The sequence below is a fragment of the Sciurus vulgaris genome (genome assembly GCF_902686455.1).
Source record: "Sciurus vulgaris genome assembly, chromosome: 2".
NCBI lineage: Eukaryota > Metazoa > Chordata > Mammalia > Rodentia > Sciuridae > Sciurus > Sciurus vulgaris.
This window is the reverse complement of record NC_136462.1, coordinates 92765013-92789652: the sequence shown is the minus strand read 5'-3', so window position 1 is coordinate 92789652 and position 24640 is coordinate 92765013. Positions and strand designations below refer to the sequence as shown.

Here is a 24640-nt window from a genome sequence, read left to right as displayed (position 1 = left end):
TATGGAACAGAATGAGGAGATAAAAACAGACCAAGGAAGCACAGAGAACCTGTGCCCAAGGAAGGCACCAGATCAGCCAGACCGGGCTTTGCAGACTTCACCACAGCCTTCTGAGGGCCCTGGACTCCCAAGGAGATCACCCCTCATTCGTAACCGAAAAGCTGGTTCAATGGAGGTAATGTAAGGGGTTTGGGAAGAAGCCGAAGGGGTGGAAATACTCAGAGGACAATATCTATGTATACTCTGAATCTTCTTGGGGGTATCCTTGGGACCTGAAACAGAGTCTTCCTGCCCCTGGTTGATATGTTTTACCCTAATCTCTTTCACAGCTGGTCCCCCTGTAGAACTTCTTTAAGCTGGTTGCTACTTTTAATATTAAAGAGTTACCAGGGCTGGGGAGATAGTTCAGCTGGTAGAGTGCGTGCCTCGCAAACACAAGGCCCTGAGTTCGATCCCCAGTACCACAAAAAAAAAAAAAAAAAAAAATTACCAGTGATGGGTGCCTGAGAGATAATGATTTTAAAAGACTAGATTGAGGAGAACTCTGGATGAATTTGAACATGTGGTTCCTTAAAAGGAAAAATATTAGAAACATCATGATCTCTGGGCTAACATCCCAGTCTGATTCTTAGAAGCTGTGTGACCTTGCCTAGGTAACTAAATTTCTCTAAGCCTTGCATTCTTTTATCTATAAAATATGAGTAATATCCACCTTATAGACACTTATTAAATGGTAACTATAGTAACAATACAATTGATATTAAAGGCCAGGCTCTCTCCATCATTTTTTTTTTTTCATCTTGGGTAAAAATTATAGTGCAGCCATGAGCAGACACCTGGCACTTTAATGCCATTAGCGTTAGCTATACTGTCATTTCAGAAAAGGAATCAATCTGTTTTTCCTGGTGAAAAGGTTTATCTGTGTGTGGGCTTGTGTCCTGCCATTCATTTGTCTCTAGTTCTAGTTCTAGTTCTTAAGTCTAGAGGAAGGAACTGTTTTTAGTCTCACTTTGGGTTTAGCTAATTGTCCTGGGGGTTTTGTTTGATCTTTTTCCTGGAAACACTGTATCTCTTTGGCCCAATGACACTTTTTTAAAAATATTTTTTTAGATGTTGATGTACCTTTATTTTATTCATTTATTTATATGTGGTGCTGAGAATTGAATCCAGTACCTCACACATGCTAGACAAGTGCTCTGCCACTGAGCCACAGCCCCAACCCCATAATACTCTTTTTGATGCCATGATGTATTCCTTTCTTTGGGACTCTGACTGTCTAATTTGGATGCTTCTCTGACCCCGTGAATTACTGTTCACTTTACTCTATGCCAGGTCTCTATCCTAAAAGAATTGATTTTTTCCATTTTAGGGATTTCTTAGAAGAATAGGTCAGCCATAGGTTTCTAGTTCAGATTTTGGAGAAAGCCAAGAAGACATCATAGTTTCTTTTCCAAACTCTTCCTGATTATTTTAAAGCAGAATTGATGTTGATAATTTACATTGGGATATGTATTATTTTCTCCTTGAGGTATAGGTGTAACTTAATATCCACAGTTCTCTACAAACCCTAAAGACTAATATGAAATAGAGTAAATGGACAGAATGACACATAATCTTCCATCAGTAAGCTGCTCTTCTATATTGAAATGTCTTCCCCATTCTTGTCTGCTGGTCTGCCTGGAAGGATTGTGCTGGACCCCCTTTTTTCTTCTGATTGAGAAGAAGAAGGAGATAGAGGCAAAGAAGAGCTCTCTCTGTATCATTTCTTAGTCTTGATAAGATTGTTTCCCTTCAGTAACCTTCCACATTCCTTCTTTCAGTTACTGGTATTGCTTAGACCCTGGCTCAGCCAGGATGATGGCTGCCTAGGATATGTCCTTAGCCTAGTAAGAAAATCTTCATTTTGTTCTTTGGTCACAAAACCTTATAATAATAATCTTTCCTCTCCTTGCTGTAGGTATTGGACTATCTTATCTTTTCCAATGACATCCTTCCTCCCACCCCTTTTTGTCATCTCATATTTTTGAACTGTTTTGACCTTCATAGTAACTGTGCCCTAGCTAGTTATCTTCTCCAGCTCTCTAACTGGCTCAGCCCTTTGGGCACTAGGGCTTTGGGAGCCAGGAGGTTAAAGGAGCCATGATCGGCTTTCCGCCTGATCTGATTGCAGGTCATGAACATGCAGTGCACGGGGAACCTGGACCTGATCCCCTTGAGGGGACGGCGCCGCCGGAGGTCAGGAGACCTCCCCCGGCCTTCCCCAGCCATCGGCCTACAGCCCCGGGCTGTATCCACCACCCATCTGGCATCCTACACACAGGTGTCCCTCCCTGCCTCACCTTCCTTTTCTGTTTTCTATCTTTCCTTTTTGGGATCTAGGGTTGTAAAACACTATCTAGGTGGGATGTGTGTATGTTGGGGGTTGTGTGATTGGTCTTCATGGACATTTGAATAAATTGGTTTTTGGGTACAGAAGGGAAATAGTTAGAGGGGAGGGCTTCTTGGTGTAGACAAGAAACCTAGAACAGTTGTAGTGGTCACAGCTGTCCCATTTAAAAGAGGCGAGGGTGATCAGACTTTGTGGCCGAACCACTATAATTGTCTTTCTGAGTCCTGGAGAGGGATAGATAAGATTAGGGACCCCAGTCTACTGAGAACTATGAATACTTGAATCATGATTTCTCAGATTTGGGGTGGGAGAGCTGTGAGGACAGTTATCTTGGAAATAGAAGTGATCTGTAGCATAGAAGAATTCCCTGGATAATATTCTCTTCAAGAAACACTCTGTTCTCTTTTTATTCCTCTTTCCTATAAAAATTCTTTGATTCTTTCAAACTTTCTGACACTGCTTGGCTTTGTAGGGGCAAGAATTCAGAACCTGGGTTTTGTACTTCTAGTTTGAATAGCAAAATAATAACATAGAGTCTTTTTCTGCAGGTGCTTTCTGAAACTTCGTCCTCAAGGCCTGGTGGCTACCGGCTCTTTTCATCTTCACGGCCACCAGCAGAGATGAAACAGAGTGGCCTAGGTATGGTTTTCCAGCATCTCTCACATATGATGGAAAGGGTTGTCTGTCTGTTCTTCAGAGTTTTATTGTAGGAAATCTTTGTCACGGGAGGTGGGATCATTCAGGTGGGGGTAGGGAGGATGAATGTGAGAAGCCATAGTTAGGTGTGAACTTGGATCTCAGATGATTGCTTCCATTCCATGAAGGTGTCTGTCTTTTGGTTTTCTCCACAATCCCCCATTTCCCTGGCTGAATGGCATTTTTCTGGCTTCCCCTCTCATTCCTTATCTGTCCCTCCAAGTCTACCTCAGACCTTAAGGGACAATGAAGACTCTGAACCTTCAGAGTTATCAGTGACAGAGCTTTAAATAGAGGTACTCCTGACCATCATAATTGTCATATTCTTCATATGGAGAACTTGTATCATGTCTTCCTCTGAAGTCTGTGTTTTTCACATCCCTGTGCTGCCCCCTCCTACCTCTGTACCCTGGCCTTTACCTTTCCTAATCCTATAACTTTTTCCTTTCCTTTTGGAAGATTGAGGGACAAATCTGAAACTGGTGTAGTGTCAGAGGCTTCTCTCAGAATTTGAGGGAATGATTTTTGATTTTTTTGATCCCTGGAGAGGGGTGGAGAATATCATTCAACCTTTTCTAAGAACACAGACTGCAGGAAGAACCAAGCCACTGAGGGTATTGTATTCTTTGGGAGGGGGAGGTGGTCCATGGGAGAGACTGCCTCTGAACATGCTGCCATGTGAGCCAGTAACTAGAATTGGAGGTCAGAGATGAGTGTGTGGGGTCTGAACTTTTTCCCCACCTTTTAAAATTTCATCCTAATACTCTATTTAAATCTTCTCACTTTACTGTTACCTTTGTCCTTGGTATCTAATTTCTTGGTCCCCAAATGGTCAGCATTTGGATCCGCAAGAGGAAGAAAAATTTTGGTCACTTTCCAGGCTAATTTTATGAGAGTTAGCTGCATTTTAGATCCTGAAATAAGGAAGATGGTTTGGGGCATGAGAAATAAAAGACAAATGTGTAGATCTGTGATATGGACTTCTCTTCCCAGAAGTCCCAGTAAGGAGTAGATTTCAGATAGGCTGGAGAAGTGCGCAGGTGTGTCTGGCCCAGTTAAATGGAAGTGATAGCAAGAATAAGGCAGAGGTATGGACACAGAACTGGTTGACAGATGGTGGTGGTAAGGTAGAGACCACTGGGCAGAGCAGGGTTGGCATGACTGTACCAGCAAATTATTCAGTGGAGGAAATGAATGTAGGACAAAGCTTAGGGTGGTCTGGGATAAAGCCAGCTAGTTTTTGCTTTTCTGAAGAAAAACAGACATATTTAGCAATCCTTATTTACTCTCTGGCACCCCACCCTAGAACGTGTTTGAGCATGAAAGATAGTGGAAATTGCTGCATAGAGAGTCCTGAATTCTGGAGTAGAAATTATTAGCCATCTGAGCTTCTGATTTCTCTGGTACCCTTGAAACCATGGTCTCTTCTTTGTGAGATCAAGGAAAACTGACCTTATCTCCAGTTTATTTATCTCCCCTATGATTAGTAAGTCCCCAGCCAAACCAAGGGTCTTAGCAAAGTTGGATTTGGAAGTAGAGAGGCAAATCCCAAGAACCTTGGTGTCAGCCTTACCTCTTCCTGACTATAATAGTAAGGACCATGTAATTTTAATTCTGTGCTAGATCAGATATTGGGAACAGTGACTGGCTCGATCTAATCAATAAAACAATTTAGTCAATAACACTTGATTCTTCAAGTTTTATTCCTCTTTTTGACAGTAGGATTCTCTTTGCTTTCTTTGAAATTGTATGTATGGTAATTTGATTCTGATCACAGGGCTTGCAAAACAATAAACTTGAAGACAGAAAAAAAAACATGCCTGTTTTTGTTGTTGTTTCCTGCTTTCCTTCTTAGTAGAATGCTTAGCACATAATAGGTATGCTCTACAAACTGACTTTTCACATGCCTTCCAATTTTGTCCATCTTGTCTTCAGGAACTATACTCTTTTCTCTATAAAAAATAAATTCTTTTCTATTAGGAAAGAACTCTACTATTAGTGCAGTTGGTCCTCAGGGTCAGGAGACCTGGATTCGGGTCCACCTCAACTCCTAAAATACTGTGTGATCTTGAGAAAAGGAGAACACTTTTGGATCTATTTCTTCATCTAAAATGAGGAGATTGAATTGGATGGTCTCTTAAGTCCCTTCCAGCTTTAAAAATCCAATGAGTCTTATACTTTCATTCTTGGGAAATGTTAAAAAGGCATGAAGGGAGGGATGTTGGATGAAGAACTTAGAAAGAATTGGAAGGATGCCAGCTTAGTGCACAAAACCTAGTCTCTAGTTTCAATCAAAGCCTTTCCCTTTCAAACCTTTAAGGGATTAGATTTCTGGGTTTCTCAAATCCTACATTGTTTATATCCTATAAAGGGTACTGAATTAAATCTAGGGGGATCCAGAGGGACTTAACTATTCTTGTAGGATTTCTGAGAGCCACTCAAAGAGCATAGTCTATCTCTTTTGGTAGCTTTGAATCCCATAACATGACTAACTCTGTATTTGTAGTGGCCTCTTGTCTCTGCCATGTAGATCTTCAGAATTCCCACTTTGCTTGCTGGGTGTGGCTGTAGGCAGTAGTGAATGCTGTTTGTGGTTCCATGGATTGGCCACAGGGTAGTGGTTTTGAATGACTGTATGTGTCTTGATGTTGTCCTGTGAAATTGTGTGTACTTCTGTGTGCAGCTTTTTGTGGCTACTAACACACTCCCGGCCTTGCAGGCTCACAGTGCACAGGGCTGTTCAGCACCACAGTGCTGGGTGGCTCCTCCAGCGCCCCGAATCTTCAGGACTACGCGCGCAGCCATGGCAAAAAGCTACCACCTGCCAGTCTGAAGCACCGAGATGGTATGTGGGTGGGTTATGGGGGGCAAATCTTTTTTTCACTTGTTTCCCAGCAAGGACACAGCTCCAGAAGTATTCATGCTTAAGATGGCACTGACAATGGCATTATAACAAGTTTTCTTCATCAGTAATAAATGCAAGAAGAAACCAGGACCCCTTCCACTCCTCCATTTGCATTCCTTCTCACCATACAAATACTACTTATTTATGCTTATCCCTTCATAATCTCCCACATACAGGCTTGCTGCATCAATTTTTACTCTTTCCTGGATTCTGGCCTGTAGGGGTGAGGACCAAGAGAACGATCCATGATCAGGAAGAACACAGCGGAGTCTTGATTAAAATCCAGGAAAGCAGGGTTAGGGATGGGGAAGTAGCTCAGCTAAGGTAGAAAAGATAACATGGAAAGAGATTGGGGAAAGGGAGGAAAGTGTCTGCACAGATTTTTTATTTTTCTAGATGACCAGAAAGATGACATGGTGGTGAAATTAGTGTTGTTTGTGGGGCTGTATTGTGATAGAGGTGACAGATTACCAAGAGATAACATCAGAGGAAAAGATTAACGTGTGGTAGCTAGGAGTCTTAAGGGGCGGGGATGGGACCAGGTCATATAACTAATCAGACTGTACTGTGGGCAAATTCCAAAGCAGAGGGTGGGGACAGGGGTGGGTATAATCCCCATGATGTCTTTTCTCCCCAGAGCTCTTGTTTGTCCCGGCCGTAAAACGATTTTCTGTGTCGTTTGCAAAGCATCCGACTAACGGTACGTTTGCTTCTGACTCAACATCATTCCTCCTCACCATGTCACTTCCAGACACTTAACCTCTGAGTTCTGACACTGACTTTGCCTTTCCTTCCACTGTGTTGACACCCTCCTGTTTCTGAATGAGCCACTCACTAAATATTCCTAATGGGACATTTCCCTTGGGACAACCTTAGCCTTGGCTGCAGCCTGGCTGACCTATCCCTGTGGCAACTCAGGTTCTTACTTCCATAATCACTGTCATCACCATTATGTCTCTTTTTGTCAGCATCACCACCAAAACATTGATTAAATCTCTCCCTTTCCTATCACATGACTGCCAGGCTGAGTACAGACAATAATGGTTCCCCTTCCTAGAAAGAATAGTATTGCCTAGATTGGGCCATTTTCTTCTCTCCAACTCATTCCTCGGTTTGTATAATTTTAATCTTTCTGGGATTTTTTTCTCCAACTCTTTTGATGGGGTGGATGACTAGTTTGTTTCTCTTTTAGAGTAATGCTGCATTTGCCAGCTCCCAAACCTACCTGTAAGGTCATTTGTCTCAAAGATATAGTTTCCCATCTCCATATTCCTATCTCCTCCATTGTGTGTACTTTGTGTGACTCTTGTGCTCCTGACATCTGCTTTATGTTACTACTAACCTAGTGCCTGGGCCTAGAAAACAAGAGCCCAGATTGTTGTGGGATAAAAGAGGGGGAAAAAAGGAGTTGGAGGTGTAGAAGTAGTAGATAAAGGAGAAGAACTATACCTTAAGGGTTTTTTCCTCGGTGGTTTTATGTGTATGTGTGTTCATGTATGTGTGTGCTCTAGGGATTGAACCCAGGGCCTCACATATGCTAAGCATACACTCTACCACTGTACTAGACCCCTAGCCCCTGTATCTTGAATTTTTAAATGTAGTTTCCATGTGACCATAGCCTACCTATGGCAAAGCTGTCTTAGAGAAGCTGGAGGTGAAAAGTTGAAATGTCTGCTGGGGATCCCAGGGAAGCTTAGGAATAAATAATATCTCAAGATTATTGAAGAACTGGGTCTGTTCACACAAAGGTGGATGAGTTTGGAGATCTGTATAAATCAAAACCTGAAAGGTTGTGGTCTGTTTGTATGCTTTCCTGGATTCTGACCAGTAGTGTATAACAGGAGAATCCAAGGTTCACTCCCTGTTGAGCTTTTATCTTTTATATCCTTAGTTTTCTCTCTGTTAGTCTTGTCCTCAAGGTAAATGTAGTTTTGTTAGATATGGTTTTCCTCCCTTCAAGAGCTAAGACTCTCTCAGGAAGATAAAATTAGCCTTGTTTCCTGGCTAGGAAACCTCCCCATGCTGATCTCCTACTGCCTAGCCAGTGACAAGTTTTGGATGTTAGCCCAATAAGGTCATACATCTCTACTAAGCACTGTTAAAATCTCTCCCCAGGTCAACAAGCCTGTATTTGCTTAGTTTATCCCCACCCCCAGACCCCCATCTGTACCTGTGGCCAAAATCCCCAATCAGAGTGGCATAGCTGTGCCTACTCATTTAGCTTCAAACTTTTCTGGCCTTCATGTGCCACAGTCATCTTGAGAGTAGAACAAGATGCACCAACCCCCAACTCTGTGACTCGGACTTAAGGTTCATAATATAGTACTAGGTGCTGGGGCCCCTGAAATTACAGATAAATTACATATCTCCTAGATCCTTAGGTTCCATTAAAAAAAAGATCCAAGTTCATAAAACAGATCCTCAAACTATATCTCCAGTTCCCTGAAGCCTTGGTTGACAGACTCACCAGCTGAAGAAAACAAGAATTAATTTTACCATAAGGAAGAGAGGAAGAAAGACCTGGACAATTCAGGTATAGTGCAGGAGAACAAATTGAAGATCTCCTCCAACACTTTGTATACTTTAGGGGTTTTCTGGCCTCCTTTGTTTTTCTTGTGCTTGAGCTTGGAGGCTAAAGTGCTTTAGAAACTAGAATCTGGGGTCTGCCTGTTGGCAACAGAAGAAATTTGGAGCTATTGTGTCTCTTGCTGAAGATTCTCTAGATTTAATTTGGCCCGTAGAACAATATGAGAGCTCTACCCAATGGCCAAGATCTTGCTTGACTGACCCAGCAAGCACAGAGTGGATGCTGTGTGTACAATTGCTTGTGGCAGATTATTCACAGCAGTGTGCCAGCCTCCTCTCATTATCACCATCTCCTTGCATGATGTCTAACTTTGAAACAGCAGCTTAAAAAACTGGACCTGGCTTTGGAAAGGAGACAAGATAATGCTGTCTTCATACTTTGACAGAAGCTCAGCCCTCAGTCTATTCCTGCCTCTGTTCCTGAGAAGCTTCTGTGGCATCCTGTGACTATATCCAGCATACAAATGTGACCTGTTACTAAACTATGCTGAACTCACCAAGTAAATTAATAAAATAGGAGAGAAACTGTGGCTCACTCTCATCCAGAGTGTCAGAATATGCCTAATAGATTTGTTAAAGACATTATCTTCTAGGGACCCACACAACTGTGTGACTGTTGATAAAGTTGATTCTCACCAGACAAGCCTGGGTAGAGCTGAATTCTTTCCTGACCTCCAAACTAAGGTCTCTGAAAACCATATTTTCATGGGATCATCCTATGGAACTAGTTCTGGTCTGGGAGTTCTGAGCAGACATCCTCAGCTGCCTTGATCCTAGCTTTTCTATACCAACATCCTGTCCTCAGGTTCTTACTCATCCTTACCTCAGGTCTTATAACCTCAAACCTTTTCCTCAAGATCTCTCCCTGTTGTTCCTCTTATGCCCACCCTGCCACATACCTTTCACTGCTTTTCAACCTTTTTCAGCCAAATCCTATGCATCCACAAACTTTGCCAACCAGCTTAAATAGTGAGGAGTTCAGAATCAAAGCTTTTCCACTCACCAGCTGAAAAAAGTGGAGTTAGACTCATCAGCCATGGAAAGAAAACATAAAATGATCTCTTTTGGCTTCTATAATAGCTACATCGTCCCCAAGTACTGAGATTTATGCATTCATCTAAAAAATGTTTATTTTAACAAGAGTAAGGTAAAGGATGCTTAGTCAACATTGACGTTTTCAAAAACAAATTCCATTTTTTACATGCACTGTTTTTATATGCACTGTTTAAACCCTACATCTGGTTTTCTGCTAGTCTTTTGTGCCAGCTTCCTAGTGCCAGCCCTGTCTGCAGCTATCTTGGAATCTGGTCCAGAGAGCCTGGCCTGAGCCTTCGGGAGATTTTTTTAGCTTTAGTTGTGTCTTGATACCTAATATCATTCTTGACCCTCTTCTCTGAGTGACTTTGAATCACTCCCTCTCTATCCCAGCGTCATTAGTCCATTTGTCTGAGAAGTGGGCCCTAATTAGAGTTTGCCCAAGAATGACCAGGAACACTGCAGCCCTAGTCAAAGCTACCAGCCACAGAACTTCCAGCTCACCCTGTCCAGAACCACGTGACTGCTCTCTGTAAGCACTGATTGAATTATGCTCAAGGAGGAAGGGGAGGGCCTTGTTGTATGATAAGGTCTCATTTGTTCCTTCTTTTATTCTCACTGTGATGCCAATGTTCTTCTTTACTGCAAGAGGTGCCCAGTGGCTCTGACCATCTCTGCTTCTCTCTTAGCTCACCTTGGATCGAAGTGGCCCCCACCTCCCAGTAATCCTTGTGCCAGTCAGTGCCCCCCTCAATGTCTCTCCCTCTTCTCTTTCTTTATCTTTGTGCTTCCTACCATGGTTCCCCCACCCCCTCCAGAGCTGCTGGATGACCAGCACCCTGTGGTCCGGTTGCTGCGCAGTTTTTCCTCTGACTGCCCAGGGGGCCGGCCAGTCTCCTTGGATGCCACGCTGGCGCATCACCTGCACCAGTGCTCCTACCACCTGCGCCTCTTCCGGAACTGGCTGCGCTCAGGCCAGGATGACCCCGAGTGCCTCTACGGTACCCCCTGCCACAGGCTGGCTGCTGCCACTACCCTGGCTGGGACTGATTGCTTTGCTTATTGCACTTCTGGCAGGGGAGCCCATCTAGTCCTTTATCCTGTTTTCCCTTAAGTTATGTGACTTGCATTTAGTTGCTTGGATGGGATTGGAGCCAGTCTGCCTGGTAGCTGTAGCATTGGCTGCTCATCCCCTTCCTATTTGCCTTTGTCACTGCCCCCTAATGTTTCCCACTCCCTAGTCTTTTCAGTACAGGAGTAGTCTCTTGCCCTGGAATCTTTTCTTATCTTTCTAACCCTCTACTACAACCAGTTTCAAAACTAGAGGTTTTTCTAACCACTCTGAGGAGCTAGACTCTCCTCTGCACCCCCTGCCACTGAGTTATATAGGAAACAGAGGCACACAGGCCTCACTTAAATTCTTGAGGCAAACAAAGGCCAGAGGTTAGAAGATGATCAGGTATAGTCACTTTGAATTATGGGTTTTAGTCACTGGTGATGAGGAGGCCAAGTCTGCATAGATATTACTGCCCTGCCTACCCTTAGTCCTTTTAAAGAAATGTAGAAAAGGCATTGGAAATACTGGGGACTGAAAAAGTGGTTGGGATGCATGTTTCTTGATCCTCCAATGTGGACATTATTTCCATCAGTAGTCCCTGGAAGTAAGGTTACACATTTAGGTTTACCTTTGATCCTACCCAAACTAGTAGATCTATGTTAGAATTGTTGGGTTTAAAGCATAGCATTAATGTTGACTCCTTTTTCTAGGGGATTTGCCTCATTTACTGATGGAGTATAAAAATCCTAACAAGTCTAGGATCTTCCAATAGAGTACATGGGAAAAGCTTCAATGTGATGGAAATGACCAAGAAAGAACTTCCATCCCCCAACCCATTCATGCATGTGGTTTTCCTTGGCTGAGCTTCATGTGTATTGCATGCCCTCCAGTTTGCATCCAAGTATTCTAGCCTTTCTACCCATATCCTAAATTTGCATGAACCCCTCTCAGATCCATGCCCTCCTCCTTAATCTGATTTTCTTGTTCATGATACCTGAAATCTGCTGTTTCTTCCCAGCTCCATGATCTCCCTGCCTTATGTTAGATCTACAGTTTCATTCCTTACCTCTGGATCCTTGTTTTATTTCCCTAGAAATTGCAAGAGCAATGTTAGTGCTTACCCTACTGGGCTTCTATTGATTTTTCCATGGGACATTGCAGGCTATCCATAGACAGAATCAGAGGTGATTTGATTCACCTGGAAGCTTTAGTAGGTAGACTTTTTAGGAAATCTGGAGGTGAGACAAACAGACTTTCCCTAGGGGCTCTAAAGAGTTCCCTCTCCTGGAAATCCTGGATACCCCACATTTTAAAAGCCACGGACTCTCCTGATGGCTTTCAGGGACTGTCCATGCTTCCTTGGCCAATTGGGTTCTACCTGACAGGAATAACATTGACTTTCCCCATCTCTTTTCCAACAGGATTTGAAGGGTGCTCCATGGTACCTACCGTCTACCCACTGGAAACTCTGCATAATGCCCTTTCCTTGCGTCAAGTGAGTGAATTCTTAAGCAGAGTCTGCCAACGCCACACAGATGCCCATGCACAGGCATCTGCAGGTATGGAGAATACTCTTATTTTGTACCCTTATCTCTACCTCCATTCCCATGATTCCTAGAACTCTTGAAAGTAATAAATTAAAAACATAGGTACTCCATAAACACACAAAAGTTGACTTGAAAATATGTATAATCACATAGGCCAACATCATAGAAATATTACTCCTTCCTAAGGTAATTTCTATATTTAATGATTCCAATTAAAAACACAAATCAAGGACTGATGTTGTGGCTCAGGGGTAGCACACTTACCTAGCACATGTGAGACACTGGGTTCAATTGTCAGCACCACATAAAAAAGTAAATAAAAATATTGTATCCATCTACAACTAAAAATATTTTTAAAAAACACAAATCAATTCTGAAGTTCTCTTGAAAAACAAATAAGTGGCCAGGTGTGGTGGTGCACACCTGTAATTCCAGCAACTTGGGAGGTGGAGGCAGGATGATCACAAGTTCAAGGCCAACCTCAGCAACTTAATGAGTCCCTAGGCAACTTAGTGAGCTCCTGTCTCAAAATAAAATGAAAAATTAAAAGGGTTTGGGATGTGGCTCAGTAGCAAAGTGCGAACCTGGATTCAGTCACCAGTATGAAAAAAAAAAAAAAAAGAAAAGACAAGGATAGCAAAGAAAACCCTGAAGCATAAGAGGATACTGGCTTTACCACGTTTAAAAGTATTCTATAATCCCAGTGGCTCTGGAGACTGAGGCAGGAGGATTGCAAGTTCAAAGTCAGCCTCAGCAACAGCAGGGCACTAAGCAACTCAGCTAGACCTGTCTCTAAATAAAATACAAAATAGGGCTGGGGATGTGGCTCAGTGGTTCAGTGCCCCTTAGTTCAATCCCCGGTACCCCCCACAAAAAAATTCTATGAAATGTCTACAATAAAAACAGTGTAATTGGTACACAAATAAACAGTGAGGCCAAGGAAACAAAATAGAAAATCTAGAAATAGATTATATTAGCATTTCAAAATACTTGGTAAAAGATAATCTTTTTTAAATAAGTAGAATAGGGCTAACTAGCCATTTGACCAAAATTAAAATTGAATTAATACTTCACACTATATACTAGGATAAATTCCATATGGATCAGATATCTAAGTGTAGAAACTAGTGGAAGGTACCCAAGGGCTTGTTGTTGCTCTTCAGAAACACCAAAATAATAATAATAATAATAATAAGTTAAGGAAAAGCTATCAGAATCAACTGTGTCACAACTCTGGAAAGTAACAAAAGTTTTTAGCAAGTAGGAAAATGCTGAGTCAAGAAAAAGATAACCTGGGCTGTGGATGTACCTTGGTGGTAGAGCACTTACCTCATGTGCATTAGGCCTTGGGTTCAATCTCCAGCACAGGGAAAAAAAAGTTACTATATTGGTAAATGTAAAGGCCAGCATTATTGTATATTTGTGTAGTAGTGCCTCTTTTTATTACATATATGATTTAACATACAAATGTTTAAAATAATCACTATGTCTATTAATTCACATACTTGCATAAAGATGTAATTTGTGGCAATAACAACATAAAGTGAAGACTGAGCTTTATAGTAATAGAGGTGTTGTATGTTACTGAAGCTAAATTGCTATCAATTCAAGTATACTGTTATAAAGTTTATGTTAATTGTAATCTCCATGGCTACCACTAAGAAAACACCTTAAAATATATGCCCAAAAGGAATTAAGAAGGGAATCAAAATGGTATACTACATAAAACCAGTTAAGCACAAAAGATGTCAGTAATGGAGAAAAGGAGGAAAAGAGGAACAAAATAAGTGCATAACATACAGAAAATATCAAAATTGAAGAAATAAGCAATTTCTTATCAATATTTGCTTTAAATATAAATGAATTAAACTCTCCAATCAAGAGGTAGCATGTCAAAATGGAATTTAAAGAACATTACCCAACCATACAGTGTCTTCAAGAGACTCATGTTAGATCCAAAGACACGAATAGGTTGAAAGGATAAAAAAAAAGATAGTCCATGAAAATACTTACTGAAAGAGAGTTTGGGTATCCATACTAATATCAGACATAGATTTAAGTAAAAAAAAAAATTATAGGAGACAAAGAAGGTTATTATATATTAATAGAGAGACTAATTTTATCAAGAAGATACAATAATTATAAAATGCATACCAAGCAACAGCATCCAAATCTTATAAAGCAATCATTGATCAAACCAAAGGGAGAGTTTGATAATAATAGTTGGAGATCTCAATACCTCACTTTTAATAAATGGGCAAAACAACTACACAGGAAATCAGTAAGGAAAAAGGATTTGAACAATACTATAAAACCAACTAGACATAGCAGATATATACAGAATATTCCACCCAACAGCAGTGAATAGATTCTTTTCAAGTGCACATGGAATATTATCTAGGATAGACTATATGTTAGGCCACAAAACAATCTCAATAAATTTTAAAAGACTGAAATCATACCAAATAAATTCTTCAAGTACATTGGAACAATGCTAGAAATCAATAACAGAAGAGTGGGAAATTCACAAAACGTGGAAATTGAACAAAATATTCTTTTTGTGTGTGTATATATGTAGTATTGGAAATTGATCTCAGATTTACTCTACCACTGAACTATATCCCCAGTGCTTTTTTAATTTTTATTTTGAGACAGGGTCTTGCTAAGTTGCTGAGGCTGGCCTCAAACTTGGAATCTTCCTACCTCAACCTCCTATGTCACTGGGATTTCAGGCGTGCACCACTGTGCCTGGATGATAAATAACATATTCTTAAACAATGAATGAGTTAAAGAAAAAAAATCACAAGGGAAATTAGAATATGCTTTGAGATGAATGAAAATGAAAATAAAACATACCAGAAATTATGAAATGCAGCAAAATTAGTGCTCAAAAATAAACTTATAGTTGTATATATCTACACTAAAAATGAAGAAAGGTATTAGGTCAATAACCTAACTTTGCACCTTATGGAACTAGAAAAATAACAAACTAAACATAAAGCTAGCAAAGGGAACGAAGTAATAAAAGTTAGAATGAAGGTAAAGGAGATAAAGACTAGAAAAACAACAGGAAGAATCAACAAAACCAAAACTTAGTTCCTTGACAAGATCAACAAATTGGTAAACCTTTAGGTAGACCAAGAAAAAGAGAAAGAGTATTCAAATATCTAAAATCAGGAGTTAAAAGATTAGAACATTTTAAGCTGACAAAGAAAAAAATAAAACCAAGAGTTAAAGTTAAAAAAAAAAAAAAAAGAGTTAAAGTGAGGACTTGACCTTGCTGTTGACCTTGAAGAAATTAAAAGGATTATAAGAGAATTCTATGAACGATTTTATGCCCCCAAATTAGGTAACCTAGATAAAATGGACAAATTCCTAGAAACATGCAAGCTGCAAAACTGACTTGAGAAGAAACAGATGGTCTGAGCATTCCTATAACAAGAGAAAAGATTGAATGAGTAACAAAAACCTTCCAACCAGGAAAAATTCAGAACCAGATTATTTCACTGGTAAATTCTCTCAAATATTTAAAGAAGAATTAACCCCACTCCTTCTCATGCTCTTCAAAAAACCAGAAGAAGAAACATTTCTAACTCATTCTATAAGGTTATCATTAACTTGATATCACAAGCCAGACAAAGACACCATGGAAAAAGAAAACAACAGACCAGTATCCCTTATGAATATAGAGGGCAAAATCCTGAACAAAATGTTGCAAAGTGAATCCAATAGTACATTAAAAGAATTACATACCATGGTGAAGTGAGATTTATCTCAGGAGTAGAAGGTGATTAACTATAAGAAAATCAGTCAATGTACTGTACTACATTAATAGAATGAGGTGGGGGGCACAGTTTTCTCAGTTGACACATAAAAATATTTGATAAAATTCAACACCCTTTCAGCAAACTAGGAGCAGAAGAGAACTTCCTAAACATCTAAAGTCAATTCATGAACATCCATAACACACATCATACTCCATGGTGAAAGACTGAAAATGTTCCCCCTCAGATCAGGAATAAGATAAAGATGCCTGCTTTTACCAGTGCTATTCAATATTGTACTGGATGTTCTGGGCAACCAAAAGTGGTAGGGGGCAGACATCCAGATTGGAAAATAAGAAATAAAATTATCTCTATTCACAGTTGTCCTGTATATAGAAAGTCATAAGGAAACCTTGAAAAGAAAAAAAAAAAAAAACCCTACATCTAATAAACAAATTCTGCAGAGGTTCAGGGTATAAGGCTGGCTCACAAAAGTCAATTGTGTATCTGCACACCAGCAATGAACAATCCAGAATAGAAATTAAGAAAACAATTGTGGTTGGGTATGATGACCCACACTTACAATCCAAGAGACTTGGAGGCTGAGGCAGGAGGATCACAGATTCAAGACCAGCCTCAGCAATTTAGCAAAGGCACTAAGCAAGTTAGCAAGACCCTGTTTTGAAATAAAAAATAAAATGGACTGAGGTTATAGCTTAATGGTAAAGCACCTCTGAGTTCAATGCTCAGTACCAAAAAAAAAAAAAAAAAGAGAGAGAAAAGAAACAAACAAACAAAAAATTGTGTTTATGATAGCTTCCAAAAGATTAAGATACCTGGGAACAGATTTAACAAAGTAGTTGAAAGATATGTGCACTGAAAACTATAAAATCTAAATAAATGGAAAAAGATCCCACATTAATGACAAAGAATTGATGTTATTAAGAAGGCTCTACTGTAGTCACAATTCTTTAGGAGGCTGAGGCAAGAGGCTTACAAGTTTGAGGCCAACCTCGAATATTAAAAACAAAAAAATGAAAAGGGTTAGGGATGTAGCTTAATGTTAAAGAGCCTCTGGGTTTAAGACTCACAACAAAAAAAGTCACATATTGTATAATTTCATTTATTTGGAATATTCAGAATAGGAAAATCCATAGCGAGAGAAAGCAGACTGATGGATTCCAAAGTTGGGGGTAGGATGGAATAGGATGTGACTTCTTAATAAATACAGATTTTTTTTCTTTCGGGGTAATGAAAATATTTTAGAACTAGATAGAGGTGGTAGTTGTACAACACTGAATATATTCAGTGCTACAGAATTATACAATTTAATATGGTTAACTTTATGTGAATTACCTCAATAAAAAAAAATAACTAAAAGTGCTGGGCATTGTGGTATATGCCTGTAATCCTAGCAACTCCTCAGGAGGCTGAGGCAGGAGGATCACAAGTTTAAGACCAACCTCAGCAACTTAGAGCCTAACTCACTCAGCAAGACCATGTCTCAAAATTTAAAAAAATAAAAAAAATAAAAATTTTTAGGGCTGGAGTTGTAGCTCAGTGGTAGAGTACTTCCCTTGCACATGGGAGGCTCTGGGTTCAATCCTCAGCACCACATAAAAATAAATAAATAAAAGTAAAGGTATTGTGTCCATCTACAACTAAAAAAATATATTTAAAAATCTTTTTTTTCTGAAAGAGCTGGGGATGTGGCTCAGTGGTAAAGTACCCCTGAGTTCAATCTGATACCAAAAAAAAAAAAAACCCAAAAAACTAAAATACACAGGGTGGTGATAGTTATTTCCCTTATATCTGGAGGAAAGCCTAATTCATGACTCAAAGTCATATTTAGGAAGAAATAGGAAAAGACTGGTAAATTAAGCAATATAAACATTTTAAAACTGGTAGTGACATCATAACCTAATAAAAAATTGTTTGCAATTTTATATAGTGTATCATTCAACCTTTCATTCCTATAACAAAATACCTGAGGTAATTAACTTATAAAAGAAAAGGTATATTTAGCTAGCTCACAGTTCTGAAGGTTTCAGTTTGAAATCAGTCAGACCCTTTGCTTTGGCAGGGAGCATGTGGTAGGGCCAACCACTTGCCTCATGATCCAGGAAGCAAACAAACAAAATGAAAAAAAAAAAAAAAAAAAGATGACATCAGGGTCCTACAATTCTATTCAAGATATATTGCTCACTGATCTAAGAAACTCCCATTAGACCCCATCTCCTGAAGGTCCACATTATCTCCCAGTAGAACCACCTTAGGGACCAAGACCATAGACCTTTGGGAAACATTACCTGCATTCAGTTACCATATTCAAATCCTATATCACTACAGGATTAAACATCTCCAAGTACAAAGAGCTTTTATATACCAAGAAGGAAAAGACAAAAATGTGATTTCATTTTTTTTCTTGTGGTCTAGGGATAAAATCTAGGGTCTTGCATATGCTAGGCAAGTGCTCTCCCACTGAGCTATATCAATAGCCTCAAAAATGTGATTTTTAAAAATGAACAGTATAAAGAGAAAGAAATGCAGATGACCAGTGTGCATACAAAATTACGCTCAACCTTTGCCTTAAGCAATATGCAAATTAAACTACATGGAGATTATTTCTCACCTATCAAATTGGGAAAAACTGCCAAATGTTTGATGATACACTCACTTGGAAAGTCTTGTGAAACAGGAAATCCCACACATTGTTGGTGGAAGTATAAAATTATATATATATATATATATATATATATTTTTTTTTTTTTTTTTTTTTGGTATTGGGGTTTGAACACAGGAGCACAGGGGTATTTTACCACTGAGCTACATCCTCAACTCTTTTTATTTTTTTATTTCAAGATGGGTTCTCACTAAGTTGCTGAGACTGGCCTAAAACATGCAATCCTCCTGCCTCAGCCTCCTGAGAATGATATAATCTTTATATAGGTAAAAATTGTAAAAATATAGTTGATCCAAATAATCTACTTTTAGAAATCTATTCTGAAGCTATTCTTGTATAAGGTTGAAATATTACTTATATGAAGTTATTCATTATGGTATTATTTATAGTGGTGAATATTGGAAACAACCCCAAAGTTATTCAGTACAAGGGTGGTTGAAAAAACTTTTCTATCTACTCCATTGAACACTATGTACCTGTTCAAACTAGTGAGGAAATTCTGTATTATCTGATATGAATTAATTGCTAAGATATATTGTTAAGTGAAAAATTAAGTACAGAGTAGTGTTAATAGTGTGATACTGGGCTGGGGATATAGCTCAGTCGGTAGAGTGCTTGCCTTGCAAGCACAAGGCCCTGAGTTCGATCCCCAGCACCACAAAAAAAAAAAAAAAAAAAAAAAAAAAAAAAAAAAGTATGATACTGATTTTGTAAGGAAGAAGAGGAATAAAGAAAAAACGTATTTATAAAAAATGCTAAAAGTATAAACCAAAAACTAATAAAAGTGGTTACCTCTAGATGTGACAACAGGGAATGAGGCTAGAAGGCATGAATTACAACTGTTCCACATGTGCCTTTTTATAAAGCTTCGACTTATGAACCTATAAATGTTTTTCACAATATGTAAAACTAAGTCAGTGGGGCTAGAATTGTTGCTCAGTGGTAGAGCGCTTGCCTAGCACATGTGAGGCACTGGGTTTGATCCTCAGCACCACATAAATATAAATAAACAAATAAAGGTATTGTGTCCATCTACAACTAAAAAAAATAGTTTAAGGAAACAGTCTAGAAGGAATAGAAGCAAATTCTAAATTGAAAAAAAAGAAGGGCATTATCTAAACTACATATCAAAATAGTAAGATAGCCACATAGGTAAAACAGTTTTTCAAATAACTTTAGAATACTTTATAAATTTTTTGATGGAAAAAAAACTATAAAATAATTTTAATCCTCATCCAATAGGTAGTATCCTTATTAATTTCTTTCTAGTAGTGATATTAATACTACAGTGATATATTTATATGTTTATACACATATATATTTAGTTAGAATTATATAAATAAGGAATTATATTCCTATTATTAAGAGCCAGGATTTTCAAGTAAGTAAGATAAGTTAAATACAAGTCTAAATTCAAAAAGCATTTTAAAAATTCTGTAATGTTACTTGATTTGGAAATAGCAATACAAATTCAGTTTTCTTCAGTGCTTTTTCTATACATTAGAAGCAGTAGCAATGAGCACCTAGATTTTAGTCTCTACATACCATTCTCTACTAAGAACAACCAGGATTCCATGGGAAAAGGGCTAATTTTTTAGTCTAGAGTAGTGCTTTTAATCTTTTAAAATTTACTCCCTATGCCAGGCACAGTGGTGCGTGCCTGTAATCGCAGCGGCATGGGAGGCTGAGGCAGGATCTTGAGTTCAAAATCAGCCTCAGCAACTTAGCAAGGTCCTAAGCAACTCAGCGAGACCCTGTCCTTAAATAAAATATAAAAAAGGAGTGGGGATGTAACTCAGTGGTTAAGTGCCCGTGGGTTCAATCTAAAAAAAGATTTTAAAAAATATATTCTCTATCCCAGGAGCCGTTTTAGACACCTCCCCACCACATTACCCTATACTACATGAAAATTTGACACCACAAATTTATCACCTATCTGCTTATGTATTGTGTTATTTGATGAACCACAAACCTTTGGAATATCTAAGACTTTGCACCCGCACCAAGAACCATGTTTTTAAGAAGGTACGGAATAGAGCAAAAAAACACAAGGTTATCCTGGGACATGTTGTAAGAGAAAGCAAAGAAGCAAGCAAGCCTGGAGGCTCCCACTGACTGGAATTGAATAATTTGAGCATTATGAAGAGTAATTACTCTTCATTATTAAAGTATACTGAAAATATAAAAATTAACAAGCCCATATTTAATTGTACAAAAACAAAGAGCAAAAATAAAATAAAATAATACTCCTCTGCCAGCATTGGTGAATAAACTTCATCAATTCTTTCTCTGAAAACTAAAGGCAAATAAACACTATATTACCTTTACAGTGAGAGTTGTAGTTTGCAGTATGATCAAATAGCTCCAGCTGAAGAGGGAAAGCACTTTTTTACAGAAAATATTAATAGGAGTAGAAAACCATCTTTTGAAACATATAATAATTTAGGATTGTCAAGGGATAATAACACCATTAGGTGAAATGTTGATAGGAAATTAGACATTCCCAAAAGGGTCACCCATAATCAAGAGAAAACTGCAATGGTTAGATCTTGTGAGCATTACCCTAACCCAGTTAGTAAAGTCAGCCTTGGCAATGAGACATTACGTGTCTCCAGTGTAATGCAATATAAAGTATACACAATTACCTCTTAATGTATTTTTTTTTTTTTTTTTTTTTGGTGGTACTGGGGATCGAACTCAGGGCCTTGTGCTTGCGAGGCAAGCACTCTATCAGCTAAGCTATCTTCCCAGCCCCCTTAACGTATTCTCAACAGTCATCTAAGTAGGTCTTTTATGTTTACCCTCCAGTTCATAGGAAATACAAGGGATAATGAAATAAGTTAAATGATTTTATGAGGAAGTAATCAGATAAGTCCAGGACATGGAATGTGACACTCTGCAATATAACTTCCCTGTTCTTTACAAAAAGTTATGAAAAAGAGGGAGGTTGGATTATTTTAGGTTAAAAGAGATTTTAGCTGGGCCTGACGATGCACGCCTGTTATCCAGTAGCTCATGAGGCTGAGATAAAGGCCAACTTCAGCAATTTAACGAGACTCTTTGCAACTTAAGTGAGACCCTGTCTCAAAAAAAAATAAATAAATATAAAGGACTGGAGTTGTAGCTCAGTATCAAAATTAGAAACAAAAAATAAATTTAAAAAATATATAAAGAGATTTTAAAGACCAAAATAATCAAAGCATGATTTATGTTTTGATCTTGCTATAAAAGACATTTTGGAAATAAGTGGGGAAATTTGAACAGGGCCTGGACATTGGATGGTATTAGGGGAATTATTTTTAATTTTCTTCAGTTTATTAATAGGATGGGGTTATCTGTGAATAATTCCTTATGTTTTAAAGATTCATATGAAGTATTCAGAGATTAAATGTTTCATAATATCTATCATGTATTTTAAAGAACATTAGCATGAAGAAATAGAATAAACAAAAAAGACTTAAGTGTTAATATGTTAAATCTAGGAGATGAGTATATAGGTATTAATTGAGTTAGCCTCTCGACTACCTTAAAAATATATTTGGAAAAGTTTATGATATAAAGTTTAAAAAAATGATTATGGTTTAAGTGAAGAGTTCCTAGGATATTTTAATTCTCAACCCATGTAAGTTAGCTTTGACATATTTTGAGAACCTGTGGCTCTTGGATTGTTCATGTACCTTTTGTTCTTCCCTCTCTCTCCTCCACCTGTGCAGCCCTCTTTGACTCTATGCACAGCAACCAGGCCTCAGATAGCCCATTTTCCCCACCCCGTACTCTTCATTCACCTCCCCTGCAACTCCGGCAGCGCTCTGAGAAGCCCCCTTGGTGTAAGTAATCTTTTGTAACTGCCTAGACAAAAACTATGAGGGATGGAGGGATTGGTGAATAAGGGACCTGTCACATGAGAGAAATAATGAAGGTTGAAAGACGGGGAATGACCATTCATGATGCAGTTGCATCTGCTCTTTCCAAGATGCGGGGAGGATCTATTTGTGCTCTTTCTTCACGCCTGTCCTCCAGGATCCCTCCATCTCATTGGATAGGCTCCATAAAGAGAGTGACCCAGAGGGCCCTTTGAGGAAAAAAGGGTAGAGACTCTGTTCTCCTCAAATAGTGTTTTGGTGTCTCTACAGCTTTCTCCAATAAAGATAACTAGGAGGCAACCTAGATACATAGAAAATTTGGGAGCAGGATACTGAAATCTGTTACTAATTTCTACATGTCCCTTCTCTCAAGTTGTTCTCAGTTCAGGTTGAAGTGCTGCTTTTTCCTTGCTTGTCTTTACAATGTCTAGCCTACCACTAATTACTCTTGGGTAACAGCATGAACACTAGAGCCATAGGGAGTTACTAGGGTGATAGGAGGAATGGGGAGGGAGATATCAGTGGTCATCAGAGGCACTAGAGAAGAAAAATCCTTTCCTTATCATCCTGCCTCTGGGGAATAACTGAAATCATACATGCCTTCAATTATTTTACTTGGATAGGCCTGAAGCAGACTTACATTTTGCAATGGGATTAATAGATGTAAAATTTTGCCCTTCTGGCACTCTGTATGAGGAAGAAACTTTGCTGACTGCACTAATTCTTCATGATCTCCTGTTTGTCCTACATGCACCTTGCCATTGCCCCTTTAAACCTCTCTCCTGGCGTGTGTATGGGAAACCTTATCCTTCTCTCTCTTTGATTTGCCTAAAATAAATCAGACTATTAGTTGGGTATAAAGATTACTTCTATACTTAGGGAAAACTCATCTTACATCTTTTCTTTTCCCTTCCTTTTTTCCTTTGGCTATCAGACCTTCATTGCTGAACATCTCTTTTGTGGTCTTATATCATAAATAGGCTCCATATCTTGCTGGCCCAAAAATATTGTTCCTCTTTTTATCTGCTTAAAGCACTCCTTTGTTCCTTTACAGAAGAGGGATAGCTAGCATATTTTAAATTCAATGGCTGATCAAGCCTTTGCTGACTCAGACTTGCCAACTTTCCCAGCCTCTCTTTGATTGCAATATATGTGGGTGTCTCCTTTTTCCAGAATCTATCATTATTAATACCATGGCATTTTAATATATAAAATACCCTCAATAAGCACAGTATTTACTAAAAGAAAATAGGTTAGTCTCCAATTAGAGGTAAAATAAGAAGTAGAGATTCGGGCAGGAATCATCCCATAGTGTCATTGAAGACTTTAGGATCTTTATTATATTACTGTCAGGATCTGGAAAATTAGTTCTTATGTTTTCTGCGTATATAATATGTGCAATCCTATAAAATTGCATGTCTCAAGGCTTAAAACATCTTAAACTTGGTTCCATGGATGTGTTTCAGAGTAGAGTCTATGAACTCCAGGAATCATATGTAAAGATGAATATGAACATTTGCATATGTGCATTTTCCTGGAAGATAATTTAAGCCTCAAGGGTGCCAGTGACCCTCAAGAAGGCTAATTAAAAACTTTTTTCATTTGGAGATTCCATGGCAGTCTTTCATCTTTGGGGAAACCATTTCTTTCCTACTGTTCTGATTTACAATTTTTTTCTACATTTTTTTGCTTACATATCTCTTGGAATAAAAACAATGATGTGCTCTGCTTGAGAAATACATTGATTAAAGAACGATTCTTAACAAAAGGTGTACATCAGATTCAACTGGGAGTGTTGCAACAAAATGATCTTATCCTCATCTTCCCTGCTTCCCTCACCCATGCCTTTACATAAAATTAAATTAGAATCTCTGGAGATGGAAACTGGAAATTTGTTTTTAATTTTTTTCACAATATTGATATATAAAACTAATTGTGAAACATTAGGCTAAAATGTACATATGCGTTTAAGTAGGAATGAGGAGCCATGGGAATTTGGAGTTACAATGAGTGTGTATTTGTGAAAGAACCAAATGAAATAGGCCTCATTATTTTCTCCTGAAGTTTTGATGTACCCTAGTTCTATTCATATAGTAAACAGTAGGCTAGGGTGAC

General features: G+C 38.7%; 1 protein-coding gene across 18 annotated transcripts in view; it reads left to right on the top strand.

The window, feature by feature from the left end:
* Positions 1-24640, top strand: part of PPIP5K1 (diphosphoinositol pentakisphosphate kinase 1) — a 44118-nt gene that overhangs the window by 15691 nt on the left and 3787 nt on the right. For 5 of the 18 annotated variants that reach the window (XM_079127742.1, XM_079127754.1, XM_079127753.1 and 2 more), the window contains 7 exons: positions 11-175; positions 2171-2320; positions 2938-3028; positions 5805-5930; positions 10430-10612; positions 12090-12227; positions 22376-22489. In XM_079127742.1, coding sequence (XP_078983868.1) covers positions 11-175; positions 2171-2320; positions 2938-3028; positions 5805-5930; positions 10430-10612; positions 12090-12227; positions 22376-22489 — 967 coding nt within the window. Of the gene's footprint in view, positions 1-10; positions 176-2170; positions 2321-2937; positions 3029-5804; positions 5931-6627; positions 6691-8428; positions 8510-10429; positions 10613-12089; positions 12228-22375; positions 22490-24640 lie in introns of those variants that run through there. The other 13 variants (XM_079127744.1, XM_079127748.1, XM_079127752.1 and 10 more) reach the window with 12 other exon arrangements.